The sequence below is a fragment of the Halyomorpha halys genome, unplaced genomic scaffold (genome assembly GCF_000696795.3).
Source record: "Halyomorpha halys isolate HHAL.00 unplaced genomic scaffold, Hhal_1.1 Scaffold910.1, whole genome shotgun sequence".
NCBI classification, from domain to species: Eukaryota; Metazoa; Arthropoda; class Insecta; order Hemiptera; family Pentatomidae; genus Halyomorpha; species Halyomorpha halys.
In genome coordinates this window covers 661078-674662 of record NW_027106583.1, presented here as the reverse complement: position 1 = coordinate 674662, position 13585 = coordinate 661078, and the positions used below count along the sequence as shown (strand labels likewise).

The 13585-nt window shown below is 30.8% G+C and overlaps 1 protein-coding gene across 1 annotated transcript in view; it reads left to right on the top strand.

Annotated features, from left to right (window-relative positions):
- The first annotated feature begins 8586 nt into the window (after positions 1 to 8586).
- The window catches only part of LOC106687067 (uncharacterized), a 7893-nt gene continuing 2894 nt past the window's right edge, over positions 8587 to 13585 (top strand). The window contains exons 1-5 of the mRNA XM_014430748.3: positions 8587 to 8742; positions 10494 to 10566; positions 10650 to 10705; positions 12545 to 12580; positions 12678 to 12789. Coding sequence (XP_014286234.2) covers positions 8611 to 8742; positions 10494 to 10566; positions 10650 to 10705; positions 12545 to 12580; positions 12678 to 12789 — 409 coding nt within the window. The 5' untranslated portion in view covers positions 8587 to 8610. The remainder of the gene's footprint in view (positions 8743 to 10493; positions 10567 to 10649; positions 10706 to 12544; positions 12581 to 12677; positions 12790 to 13585) is intronic.

Genomic DNA, 13585 nt, shown 5'->3' with positions numbered 1-13585 from the left:
AGAACATCGGTCGCCCCAGGCAATGCTATAATTGCCAGGAATTCGGCCACACAGACAATTTTTACAGCAGATTGACCATATGTGTCCGCTGCGGGAATAACCACCCCATACATGAATGCCCCAGAACCACCCCACCAAAGTGCTTCCATTGTAACGAGGACCACATAGCCTCGTATACAAAATGCACAAAAAGGACTGACAAAATCAAAAATCTAAAAGGGGACCTACTCGGACCTCTGCTAGCAACACCCAAGAGGCTCCTAAACATCAATCCTCCACCAAATCAGAACCCTCTTCTTATGCGGGAAGACTATCACATGGTCCGCCACCGCCAACACCCCAACCCCCGTCTGCGGAACCGGCATGGGTTTCCAACCTCATGACCATGTTTCACGACATGAAAAGTATGTTTACTACATTGATCAACACACTTAACCTCGTGCTGCTGAACACCCTTCCCAGAATCAGTGGTTAGACATTGCATACTAAACTATAACATAATAGGGCTCATGAAACGAAAACTTGAGGTAGAAACCCTCCTGGCCTCTCTAGGCCATCTGTAGTCGCAGTTACGGACACAACACTTAGTAACTACACACAGACACACTTCCGCGGTTAACTTTCTTACAGACTTGACTCCCCCATACATGGCGGCGTCGCGTTATGACGTCCCTTCCAGACTTATTAACGATTCCATACTCCAAGACCACAAACACACAGCCATCACAATACAAGTCAGACTCGAACACTCTTACAAAATCACTTGCGTCTATAGAAGTCCCAGTGCCAAACCGGATACACTCAAGACTTCGAGAATGAGAGACAACACATCGCCGCACACACGACCCCAAAAACTTCTGGAAATTAGTCTGAAGTCACAACACCAAATCGAGATCGTTAAAACTACACCAAGGCGATGAGCTCCTCACTCCCGCAGATCAGGCAGACGTTCTATCTGACGACTACCTATAATGTGACAGCGCACGTACTGATTCTGTATACCACCACCAGACCCAAAACTTACAGAACATCAGCAGCCCAACTCATCACTAACAAATTACGGGATATAAACATAAACATCACCCCACAAAAAACTGACGCCATCACATTCTCATACAAGAAAACTCCTAACAGAGCATCATAACTAAACGAACATACAATATATTTAAAATTAAAATTTATTTATATTTCAAATTATAATTGTAAATTGATTTATTAGGAATATTTCCCTAATAAATCAATTTACAATTTTAATGTTTCATGTACAGTTTTCTTACAGGTTTCATTAGTTTTCAGGCTTCTGCGCCTCTTCCGTCCGAAGGCCTTCAGGGGCTAGTCTTCTTCTTTGACGAATATTGTTGTGGCTTGGTCTAATAATTTGTTTCCACTCGTAAACAAATTCTTTGTAATATAGTAGTTTTCTTCGCTTACTAGCTGAGGGAAGTCGTTCTCTGTGTGGGTGTGGAGTCCGGTTTTCCTCAGCCATCTGGCCCGTAATGCATCAAAGGATAATGTGCTCGGCAGTCTCTGGAACACCACAATTGGGGCATAGGGGTCGATATCCATCCCGTGGCCATGAAGCTTGGCTCGAAATCCCCCATGCCCCGTGAGAAATTGAGAGATCCAGTAATCTGGGAGAAACCACTTTGCTTCCAACCGTAACCGAACGGTGGGGAAATATTGCCTTAAGGTAGCACCTTTTGGGCTTGCCATCCAACGCCGATTCTATTCTTCGATGGTGTCCTCCCGGAGAATGGTTTTCCATTTACTTGAGCTCTCTTCAACCCTCACCTGAAGATTTGCCGGCAGACCTCCCGAGCCCTCTCTCTTGAATTTAAACATCATCATTTCTTCCTGCCGAAGAAGGTCGAGAGGTACCCTTCCCGCTAAAACTTGCACCGCCTCATGTGAGACACTCCGGTATGCCTTGGTGACTAAGCAAAGCCGTCCGTTGGATCGTCGCCAATCTTCTCTTCTGCCTTTGCGTGATACTCCAGTTCCAGGTGGGAGAGGCATACCCCAGATACCCACGACCACTCCTTTTAGTACAAAAGCTCAAGAGGAGAAAAAAGGCAGTTATCTCACCCCAATTTTTGATCACTTTAATGAAAACTATGTATGCTTACTAATCAAAATTGATGAGTCTGCCAAGTATAGGTAGGGGGAATAAAAAATGGCGGCTGTTTCAAAGTGATAAAAAAAAAACAAATTTTTCATTCGGAGCTCTATATCTTAAAAAGTAGGAACAACACAAGAAAACCTAAGAGAACGACATTTAAAGAAGAGTAAATTTGTTAAGATATGAGCCCTAATAGAATTATTTATGTTAAATAGTTTTCGAGATATAGCTTTTTAAAAAGCAACATTCCATAAAAATGTTGTAAGGGACGTACTGAAAGATCAGTAGTTAGTAAATTTATTTTGAAAATTTATATCTCAAAAACCATTTGACGTACAGATGTCTATTAGCACTCACATTAACGCTAGTTTAATGAGCTATAAAGTAGCTTATGATGTTTATCTTAGTAGGAGGAATAGTTTACGTGAAATTTGCTAAAATAAATTGATTTATAGTTGTTCGGACAAATTTTCATTTGCCAAATTTATGTTCATATGTGGATATCAAAAAAACTACTTCCTCTGCGAAGGTAAGTGTCATAAACTACTTTATAGTAAGTTAAATTTCCTTTATTTTGAGTGTTGCCAGACATATGTGCGTCTTATGGATCTGGAGATATATTTTTTCAAAAATCCAACATTTTATAACAACAACTAGAAATTAACATTTTGTGAGTTTATTTTGTCAAATATAATAAAAACTACAAAGATAAACATAATTAACTATTTTGTAGTAAATTTAGCTCATAAATCAAACTTATTATCCGAACAACTATAAATCAATTTATTTTAGCAAATATCATGAAAACTGCTATTCCTACTATGGTAACGGTCATAAACTTATGTATAGTCCATTAAACTAGCTTTAATTTGAGTGCTAATAGATAACTGTACGTCACATAGTTCCTGAGATATAGATTTCTCGAAATAAATTAACTAAGTAGATTTTTAAGAAGTTTTGCTCCTAGAAAGATGTAACATGACGTACATTTATAACAAACTACAGCTAGAAACTGTATAACAATACATCACACGGAGACACATTAAATTCTTTGACAGTCTCCCTGCTTCCTCCAATCCAGTTTTCCGAACAATCACCCCATCCCCCCTTCCTGCGAGGTGGCAGGGCAGGAAAGGCTCCAAAAACTGATGTTACCCTATAACTCCTTTCTTCTCTTGCACCCCCTCCCCTACTATTTTTTTTATTATTTACTATTATCTTTCATCTATAACTGTTAATTGTTTATTTTTATATTTCTCTGTACAATCATCACATGGAGGCCCCTCACCTCCAATTTTTTTATAATTGAATCCACATGGAATGGACTCACTAGAACACCAGATAAGTATCTCAATGTACTCCTTCAAGTACTAATGGTAGAAAAAGGTAGTGAGCAAATCGAATTACATAACTATATGTACTACAACCTATTAATCAATGTGTTTTCTGTTTTAAAGGGATCAGACAAAAAAAAAAAAAGAACTGAATTATTCTTGTCAAATCCACATGGAAGGGACACATCAAATCACCAGATAAGTATTTCACCTATACCTTCAAGTACTGTTGGTAGAAAAAGGTAGTATCCAATCTGAATTATGTAACCATCTGTAATGCAACCTATCAATTTAATGTTTTTTGTTTTAGAGGGATCGGAAAAAAAAACTATGACTTCTCCAATCACTTTTTTAAATAAACAACTTTCTCCATTACATAAACAAATATATATATTTTTAATAACTGTTCCTAGAAAACAATAATTGAAAAATTGACCAGGTTAATTCAATTTTATTACCACCTCTTTCTTTTTTAAAACAGGTAATATATGTTTGGATCCTTAATATTCACACTGAAAATAAGCCGGAACAGAACAGAGAAAAACAAAACACGAATTTCTCAAGAACAACTTACTAGATTTTCATTATAGATATACCAAATTATTGGAAATAACATTTGCTATAATTTCTATTCTCTTCAAATTTGCGATTAAATGAACAGTTTTACAGATAATTACGTTAGCCTTAACTACAAAGTTAAGATGCCTTAAAAGGGTGTGACCTAATCCCTACCACTTAGGATCATTTTTGTTTAAAAGGATAGCAGGATTATGGCACTCTCCTGGTGATTCTGCAGCGAGGTAATAAAGATTGCTGCAGAAAGCATGGACAGTGTATATATGCCACTAAATGCCTGCAGAATATTTTTGAGCCTAAAAAAGTTACCATCCACTCACAATATAGTATTTCAAAGACTAGTACAAAGTATCTTTTAATATCTTAGACTCCTGTCTATTATGTTACCTAAATTTTTCTCATGCTATAATTTAAAGGGGAAATTATCAATATTAATTATTAATTAACTTATTAAAATCATTTATAAATTTAATTTTCTTGAAACATTAACTAAAAAACTATCTAATCAAACATCATAGGCAACCTAGTAAATTACAAATCAATTTATATCTATAAAATAATTTGTCATCTAATGCAAAACTTTTTCCTACGTTTCTTTCTTTTTATTTTTATAAAGATATTGTCTTAATTTTTTCAATTAAAAAATCATTAAATAACTTTCCTGCATTTGCTAACTAAGCATTAAATAAAATTATATTTTCATCTAAGGTCTCTTTTATTTAAAACAATTATAAACAAACTTCTCTAATTGGCGTAACATGATAATTGAAAAAAGAATTTAAGATATTCAGTAAAATAAAAAAATAAGCATATCATGTTTCAGCACTTAGTCATCTTATCTTCACTCAGCTAACATGATAACAATGAAGTCACTATGGTCTTGTTCTACAGTTTCATGTCTTTACAAAAACCTACTGTCTCTTAATCTTAAGATTTTTTTCATCATAATTACTCCACTGTCAAAAAACCTATTGAGGAATTTTCTAGGCTCTATCATATCTCCTATTGGTATACCGAGTTGAAGTGTTTTTATCCTACTTTCTGATGGCAACACCTCCTTGGGGTTTTTTCTCTTTCAAGTCAAGAAAAGCTACCTATGTCTTTTGTCTTCTCACTTTACATCCATCCATCCATTTATTGTGATGATGATTTATATATGCCATCTCAAAGAATTGCCTCTTTCAGCAAATCCTTTGTCATTCCTGAGATTCTTTCCCAATCTCGAGTTTCCAATCCTCAATCGATCTTTCCTTTAAACAATACTGATTCCATCACTTACTCGAATGTAATCAAACCACCGTATCAATCTGAACAATCAGCTTCGTCATAACATTAGTTTTCACAATAAATTGTAATTTCAACTTAAACATGACAATTGTGTAAATATTAGTCAATAAGTCTGAACTATATAATTATCCTTAGGGTACTTTTGTCTTAGAATAAAATTATTTTTTCATTGATTGATCTATAATTAATTTTTTTAAACTAAAATCACACATTGGGTATAATTGAACTATTAAGCTATTGATTTGTCAATATGCAGCATACCTTTGCAGTATTCAATCTTTCTAATTACAGTTCCCTAAATTCACTCTCTTCTGTTTCAATCAGAAAGCTGAACACTGATACAAATGTAAATATTGTTAAATCTACACTATCTTTCCAGGCTACTGATTATGAAATGTTTATTTTATTAAAAAGAAAAACTCAAATAGTGATTAAACTATTCATATTGAGTCGATGTTTCGCCCCCACCTTGCAGGGCTTCATCAGGGCTAAAAAAGAAACAAACAATTGAATGATGTAAAAATTATTAAACAAAGTAAATGAAAAATTAAAAAGATGTACAGTGAAATGTAAAAATTATATAAGAATAATAAAAGGTTATAGACAATTAATGAAAATGGAAATAATAACAGATAAAAGAAGAAAAATAAAATACAGTACTAACTAAGAGATGGAAACAGGGAGATAAGAATAATCCCGAATAAAGGAAGATAGTGAACAAGACAGAAAACATACCTTTTGGACTGGAAGTCAGTGCGAAAGTAAACTGTTGATAGGATGTTATAGAGATGTAGTGGGGAATGATAGTTAAAATATGTTAAATTTGAAAAATTAAACATACAATTCTCTATAACATCCTGTCAACAGTTCACGTTCGGACTGACTTCTAGTCTGAAAGGTATGTTTTCTGTCTTGTTCACTATCTTTCTTTATTCTTATCCTCCTTTTTCCATCTCTTAGTTTGTAATATATTTTATATTTCTTCTTTTATCTGTTATCTATAACCTATTATTATTCTTATTTCATTTTTACATTTCACTATAATCTTTTTTAATTTTTCATTTACTTTGTTTATTTATGTTTACATTACTTAAGTGTTGTAGTTGTATCTTTTTTAGCGCTGATGAAACCCTGCGAGGTTGGCTCAATGTATATAGTTTAATCACTATTTCAGTTTTTCTTTGACTGCACCTGGACCATTCTCCTTTTGCTATTACACACTATTTTTACTTTTCAGCGATCTTCCAGTTTATTTTATCAATTATGTATACATAATTTTGACCAATTCTTTTTATATCCGTTTTATAATTTACCTCATTTTTAATGTGGTTAATAATGTAAATTGATTCAATAAATTTTCTAATTTTTAAATCATCAGTCTTATTTAAAATTTTCACATAATCTAAATCAAAATTAACTAGTGTTGTCATGTTTATACCTTTAGTGATTTTTACATCAATTTTGTGCTGATTTATTCTTGTTTTTAAATTTTGCTATGACTCACCAATGTAATATTGATTGATTGACATTGTTTACATTTAATTTTGTAAATGTAGAGTGCTACCAATGGGTAGCTTCTCTACGTGCCTATATCACTCCATTTTTATATTACATCAAATTTCCTTAATATGTTTTTATGTAAATACAGTTGTAAATTGCAATAAATAAATAGAAAAAAAATTTGTAAATGACCTTCTATTTACTATTATGTTCTTTATTGTCTTCCTTATTTGTATTTTGTGCTTATCTGATTTATTATTGTTAGAACACCCAATTTTGATTTATTACCATTGTACTTGGAATTTTTTTTAAAATTTAATCTATGACCCTGGGAAAGTATCAAAGTTTAGAAAATTTATTATTATTTATAAATGGAATTTGGTCCAGGTGCAGTCAAATAAAACTTAAATAGTAAATTAGTGTACTATGTTATTAATAAAATAGTACACCAATTTACTATTTGAGTTTTATTTGACCGCACCCAGACCAAATTCCATTTATTGATACACACGTTCAATCAGCAATCTTCCATTATTATTATTTATATTTTTGATCATTGTATCAGTACAGTTCCCTTTACTACTTTTATTCTCATCATTAATTATTTTAAAATAATCAGTGATTATGCTTTTATTCCTAGATTTATTACCAAGAGTTTTCACATTTCAACTTTACATAATATTATGTTTTTGTGTGTTGGTGTTTGTTAACCCATTTTGTTTCTCATTTACATATGTAAACCATAAATTATAGATTAGTCAAACTGGATGAAAATTATTTTTAAGAATCTAGTTTATATTTGTTTTAATATATTTCTTAAATTTATCATAGGTCAACATTATAGCTTTCCTAATTAAATTTCAAGCTGTATTGACAATTTTATGATTGAGATGTTTAGAATGATTCAATATTCTGTCACTTTTTTGACAGCCATATTTCTATTTTATTGTTATAAAATACAATATTCATATCCAAAAATATAAAATAACAAAAATGTTTCTGATACACAGTTTTATTATACCTTCTATATGTGTTATTTTTGTATGATGCCTAATGAATTTCAAATTACCTCCAATAATATTAATACATTCATCAATAGGAATACTTGTGAAATCTCTTTTTCACTTTCAAGTAATTAATGATATATGATGGTGATAGTAATTAATTATACTGTGTGTTTAAACAATTTGATGGTTTTTTTTTACAAATTTGGATAAATTGGATTTGTATTGTCAGTTGGACCATTGATATTCTAAATGATTTGTTTAAGGCATTTATCTACTTTTTGAAGTTAGATTTAATCGTGTATCCAAGAATTTGTGAACTTATTGGAGGGGCTGTGTAATATTACTTAGTGTTAACAGTATATAATGTATGATCTTAGAGATAGAATTTGAAAAGGGACAATATAAGGTCTAAAATGAATCCAATTCATAAATAAAAGATATATAAAGTACAAGGGTATTTGTTTTATTCTGCTCTTGTTTTAAGCATAAAGAAAAAATGAAAAATTCCTTTATAAAAATAAAAATAATTGTGACAATTAGTTTACTCAATTAGCTTGTATTGTACTTAACCTATAGTGTTAATAGACCTCCTCAATCTGAAATAATAAAAAGCAAAATAATCTAAGAATAAAAGCACCAGAAGCAACTAACTGTTTATTAATTTAAGAAGAAAAGCAATGAAATAAAGCTGTATTTTTTAAAATTCTAAAACTCATTCTGAGGAAAATAGAAATCATGTCATCAGTGTCGGCAGCTGAGGAAGAGTGGGGATGGGATTATAAAAAGAATGCAACCAGGAGCCTCGCCCTCTTGTGCTGCGGGAAGCTTGGGAAGATTTATCTGGTGGTGCAAGATGAAGTTATTTGAAAGTATTTTATTGACAGCCATTGTCATCGCTGTTAGTGTCAGCCTGATCGGAGTAAGTTATGTTTTGTTAATTTAGTGTTTTCTAAATAAGAATTGTTAATAATCAAACATAGATATACTCAAAAGAAATTTCTCTTTTTTATGTAAACAGTTCAATGATAATGAAATAAATTGCTTGATTATTAACATGATATTTAAAATACTGTCCTTAGTATCATTGTTTAATGTTAGTATTAGGAAAAAAATATTATAGTTATTATAAATATCTGACTCAAAACAAGATAGCTAAAAGAGGTTTGTTATTTACAAATAACGGAATTGTTTATTTACTTATCCATAACAATTCATTAAGTAAATCTCCATTTTTAAAAATAACTATTATCATCTTCTGAATTGTGTAGTATTTATTGATATTGGCTTTTAACTTTGAGAATCCTTTGAAGAAATAAATGAAAATGTAAACTTCGTAATACATTCATATTTCAAGTCAATATTTATAGATTTAGGTTGATAATAATAACAGAGAAGTACAATTTTCATGAGACAAAGAGTAAGCATAAGATGTTAATACTCTCTCTTCCTATAGACGACAACTATGATTGCACAATATTGTGCAATCTTGAATTTTGAATCTAGTTGAAATAGTCTTCAAAAAGAGGTTTATAGATTTATTTGAAAAATAATTATTAACATTTTACTAGAAAGAATCTTGATCAGAAATAATTATTTATTTATGATTTAATTTAACCCTCTAATGGTAAGTTGCTGGTCAGATGCGACTCAAGATGTAACATTTCCTTCATTACTTCTTGATGCGTGAGGTGCAGGGGTGGGACTTCAGGAGTTTTCATATCTTATTTTCATTTATGCAACTTTAAGCTCTCTTCACTCAGGTAATTGAAATACCTCCTTCACTTGTTCACAAGTTCCCAGACTTGTTAGTCAGAGGGCTAGGTTCGATACAACCCACCTGACCATTAACAATATGAATTTAATTTCAATTTGTACTATTAATTTTTAAAAGTATGCTCCAGATTGGAAAATGTTTTGTTTTCCTCTCAAACTAAAGTTGGTGTTGATGTTCTAGAAAATTTACTCAAAAGAAAGAGTAGGCTTTGGCCTATTGTTGGATAGAGCTAGTGTAAATAGCTTTATGCTATATAAGTGGAACAAAAACATGGGCGTGTTCTGAAATGATGCTTTAAAAATTTAGTGTTTTCTCATGTGGAAACACAAATGGAAAAAGGGTGGGCAACAAACATCTTTCAAGAGAGCTTCAATTGTGAATGTCAAGAAGAGCTCAAATTGTCAGAAGAAGAAATGTACAATAATTTCAAAAAAATAATAGAAAATGATTTGATCTTAGTAAAAAAAAAAAAATGGCAAAAATGGAAACAAGTAATGCAAAACGTTTAATAAATACATGTGTGGGTAGCCCAAATAATAACGTCCCTTCATTTTATTCACAATTTGAAAATAAATAAATAATTTTTGTATCCAAATTCATAATTGCACAGAATATGATCTGATTATTATTGTAATTATAGTCAATATAAATTCAAATCTATTCTGGTGCCATTTATAAACATTTTATGAATTTTAATCAGTTTTTCACTCCTGAAATAAGCAGAAAATAATATTTGGGTAGGATCTGATCGGATCATACTTCTGAGACATTTCTAAGATTTCACCTTATAGAATTACAGTTGAGAGTTAACACTTCGTCTTTTAATAGTAAGTGAAAACTATGAAAAATGTTATCTTCATAATTGTGTAATAAGTATTCTTATTTATGTTCTTTAGTGCCATGAAGACATAGTATCAATTAAAAAAATGGCCATCTCTCGGTGCTCTGAGATACACTCAATCAGTAAAGGTATAAATTTCTTTAGGATTTTTTACTATTACTTTTGATGATATGGTTTAGAAAGTTCACCAAATTTCTGGGAAATGTTACAGAAGCTGTTAAGAGTATTATGAACAATGAGGAGGTTCCTAATGATTATGAAATTAAGGTAAGAATTGGTTTTAATCTATTTGCTGTTCTTTCAGTTTTCATTGTAATAATTTAAGTTATGCTTTAGATGATGATTTTTCCCTCCTAATTATGCTCTTCTTTTGTAATTATTTTCCCATTTATTAATATTTTAAGATACTCACAGTTCTTTCATTCTAGAAAGAATGAACTTTCTTAAAGTTGTTCTTATGATACCGGGTACTTTCATAATGATAAAGCATACCCATATATGAACAGTATAGGATCAAAACAAGAAATTTCCACTTTTTGAGGAAATCTGGGTGACAAGGCTAATAGCTAATGATTATTGCAGGTTTCTTTGACCCAATTTCTTGAATTTTTTTAATTATGTTCCAACAAAGTTGTGAATTTTTCTATTTCAAATTATATATAATTTGATTTGGTTTTATTCATCACATTCTAAATATAATTTCATGTTTTATTAAGTAAATATACATTTTTTCTATGATATTCAATAATTACAAAAAAAAATTACTTCTACAAAATTTTGAATTAGAAAGGTTTTTGTTTTACACTACATAAGTTTTTTTTTGTAAAAAGTCCTTCTTTATAATTTCTTTGTTACATACATCTTCTTTTATCAAGACATATCTTCCGGGACTCTTCTCCCATCCTCAGGATAAACTATCTGAAATAATTATAATAATTAATAATTAATTAACCATCCTATAAAAAAAAAATTGCATATTTTTTTTTTTTATAAATTTGTTTCCACTAGTTATATAGTTTGATTTTTTCAATCATATTAAAAAAACAAGAATATGCCATATATTGAGAGAAAATGATTATCCAAAAGTGATGATCAACAAATTATGGAACAGTATCAATAGGGATGATAATAAAGGAATAATTAATAAGCAGAAAATCAGATAAATATTCATTTATACATTATTATTTATCATAATTTCAAGGTCATTATCTTTTATAGCTTTTTAAAAATCTGTGATTATACTTTGATTATTTTTCTTATTTCTTTTATATTCTTTTTTTTTTTGTTTATCTAATTTTCTGTTTTTCTCTTCAATATTCTTATCCCTGTTGATACTGTACCATAATTTGTTAGTCATCACTTTTGGATAACCATTTTCTTTCAATATATATGTTTTTTTATGTATTTTTCATTAGTTATTTTGTGAGCCCTATTTATTAGGTTTTTTACTGAGCTCACTTTTTGTGTAGATTGATGCCTCAATAGGTAATTCAAAATTCTATTGCTGGTAATTGATTTTGGTACAGTGTGATAGTGAAAATAAAATATTCAAGTATTATACTATTCTACATTATGAAACGTTTAACTTATGACAAATAATTTTAATATGAATATAAAAACAACAAAAAGGACTATTTAATTACTGGAAAGGTAAAAAATCTATAATGTATTTGTAAAAAAGAAATAATATGTCTATAAAATGTCTATTTTATAGACAATTATTTTAGTTTATCGATAATTTAGACAGGTAATTGTTTTAGATGGTGCATCCTGAAAATGGAGGAAAAGCACCAAAATGTCGACAAGAGTGGATGTATGTAATAAAGAGTTTATAAAAAAGGACTTCTTATAAAAAAAACTTACCAAGTATAAAATTACTTATATTTTTATGCTGTTTGATCTATTCTTATTGTAACTTCATTATTGGCTGATTTTAAGGATCTTGCATGCTGTTTACTCCAGTTTACGTTTGTTCTTATATTATTATGCCCCATTTCTAATGATTTTTGCAATATAATTTTTAATTAATTTCTTATAATTTATGTTTATGTTAAATATCTTTCTTATTATTTCTTAATTATTTATATGTATTTTATTTTTATTTAGTGTTGGCTCAGTTGTGTACTGAAGACATTAGGAATGGTATGTTCATTTTTTAAAAATTTGTTTGCCTGTTTATAGATTTTTTAGAGCTGACAGCTATTTTCAAACTTATTAATTCAAATTTTCCATCTTATAGCTAAAAGATGGCAAAATCATGTGGGAAACTTGCAGGAACATCACAAAGTATGGTTTTAGTGAGGAGGATAAAGCCAAGGTTGATAAGATCACTGAGATATGTCAAGCTGAAGGTAAAAGTCAGAGCCATTACTCATTGAAATAATGATAATGAAAGGTATTACTCATTAAGAATCAGATAATAATAATTTATCTAGGCAACTGGAAATTGGATAAATTTTGTTTATAAAAATCAAACAGAGATGATAGATAATGAACTGACCAAGAGATATCATATACATCAAATAGTCATAGGAAATCAATCAGTAATTTCTTTTTAGACAAATGGACATTTCGGTCCAAATGTCTGCCTCTTTAGAGCTGAATCTGAAGATATAAGAGATCCCAGAGTAAAGCATAAAACCTTTTAAAATTTTCAATGTGCATACCAAACCATCTAATCATCTGTACTTTTCAGTAGTTTCACCTGGCACACTCCTCTTTTTAACCACCCATAATGGACTATTATATGGGGATGTACTATCAATAATGATTCCCTGTCGTTTTAAACTTTCGAGTTCCTCCCGGATGTGGTGAAGTAGTGCCTGTGGGTATCTCCTTTCCTTTACATATGTTACCCTCTCCTGCTTCAGTAGGATCTCATGGAGTCTTCCCGGTAGCTCCGAGGATATCCCCTTCTGTAAAAAAAATATCTTGGTATTCCCTTTTGAGTCGTCTCCAGTCCTCTGCTTGATTGATTGCCCCAATTCGTGCACCCTCATTCCTCTGTTGTTGACGACATTTGTAGGTTTTACCTCCTATCTTAATATTCTATTTTCCCTTGCTATTCCTAATCCAAGGACCCACCTTCCCTAACCGGTTACTTCCCACATTAACTTTATATTCCCTCGGCATGGACTTTATAATATG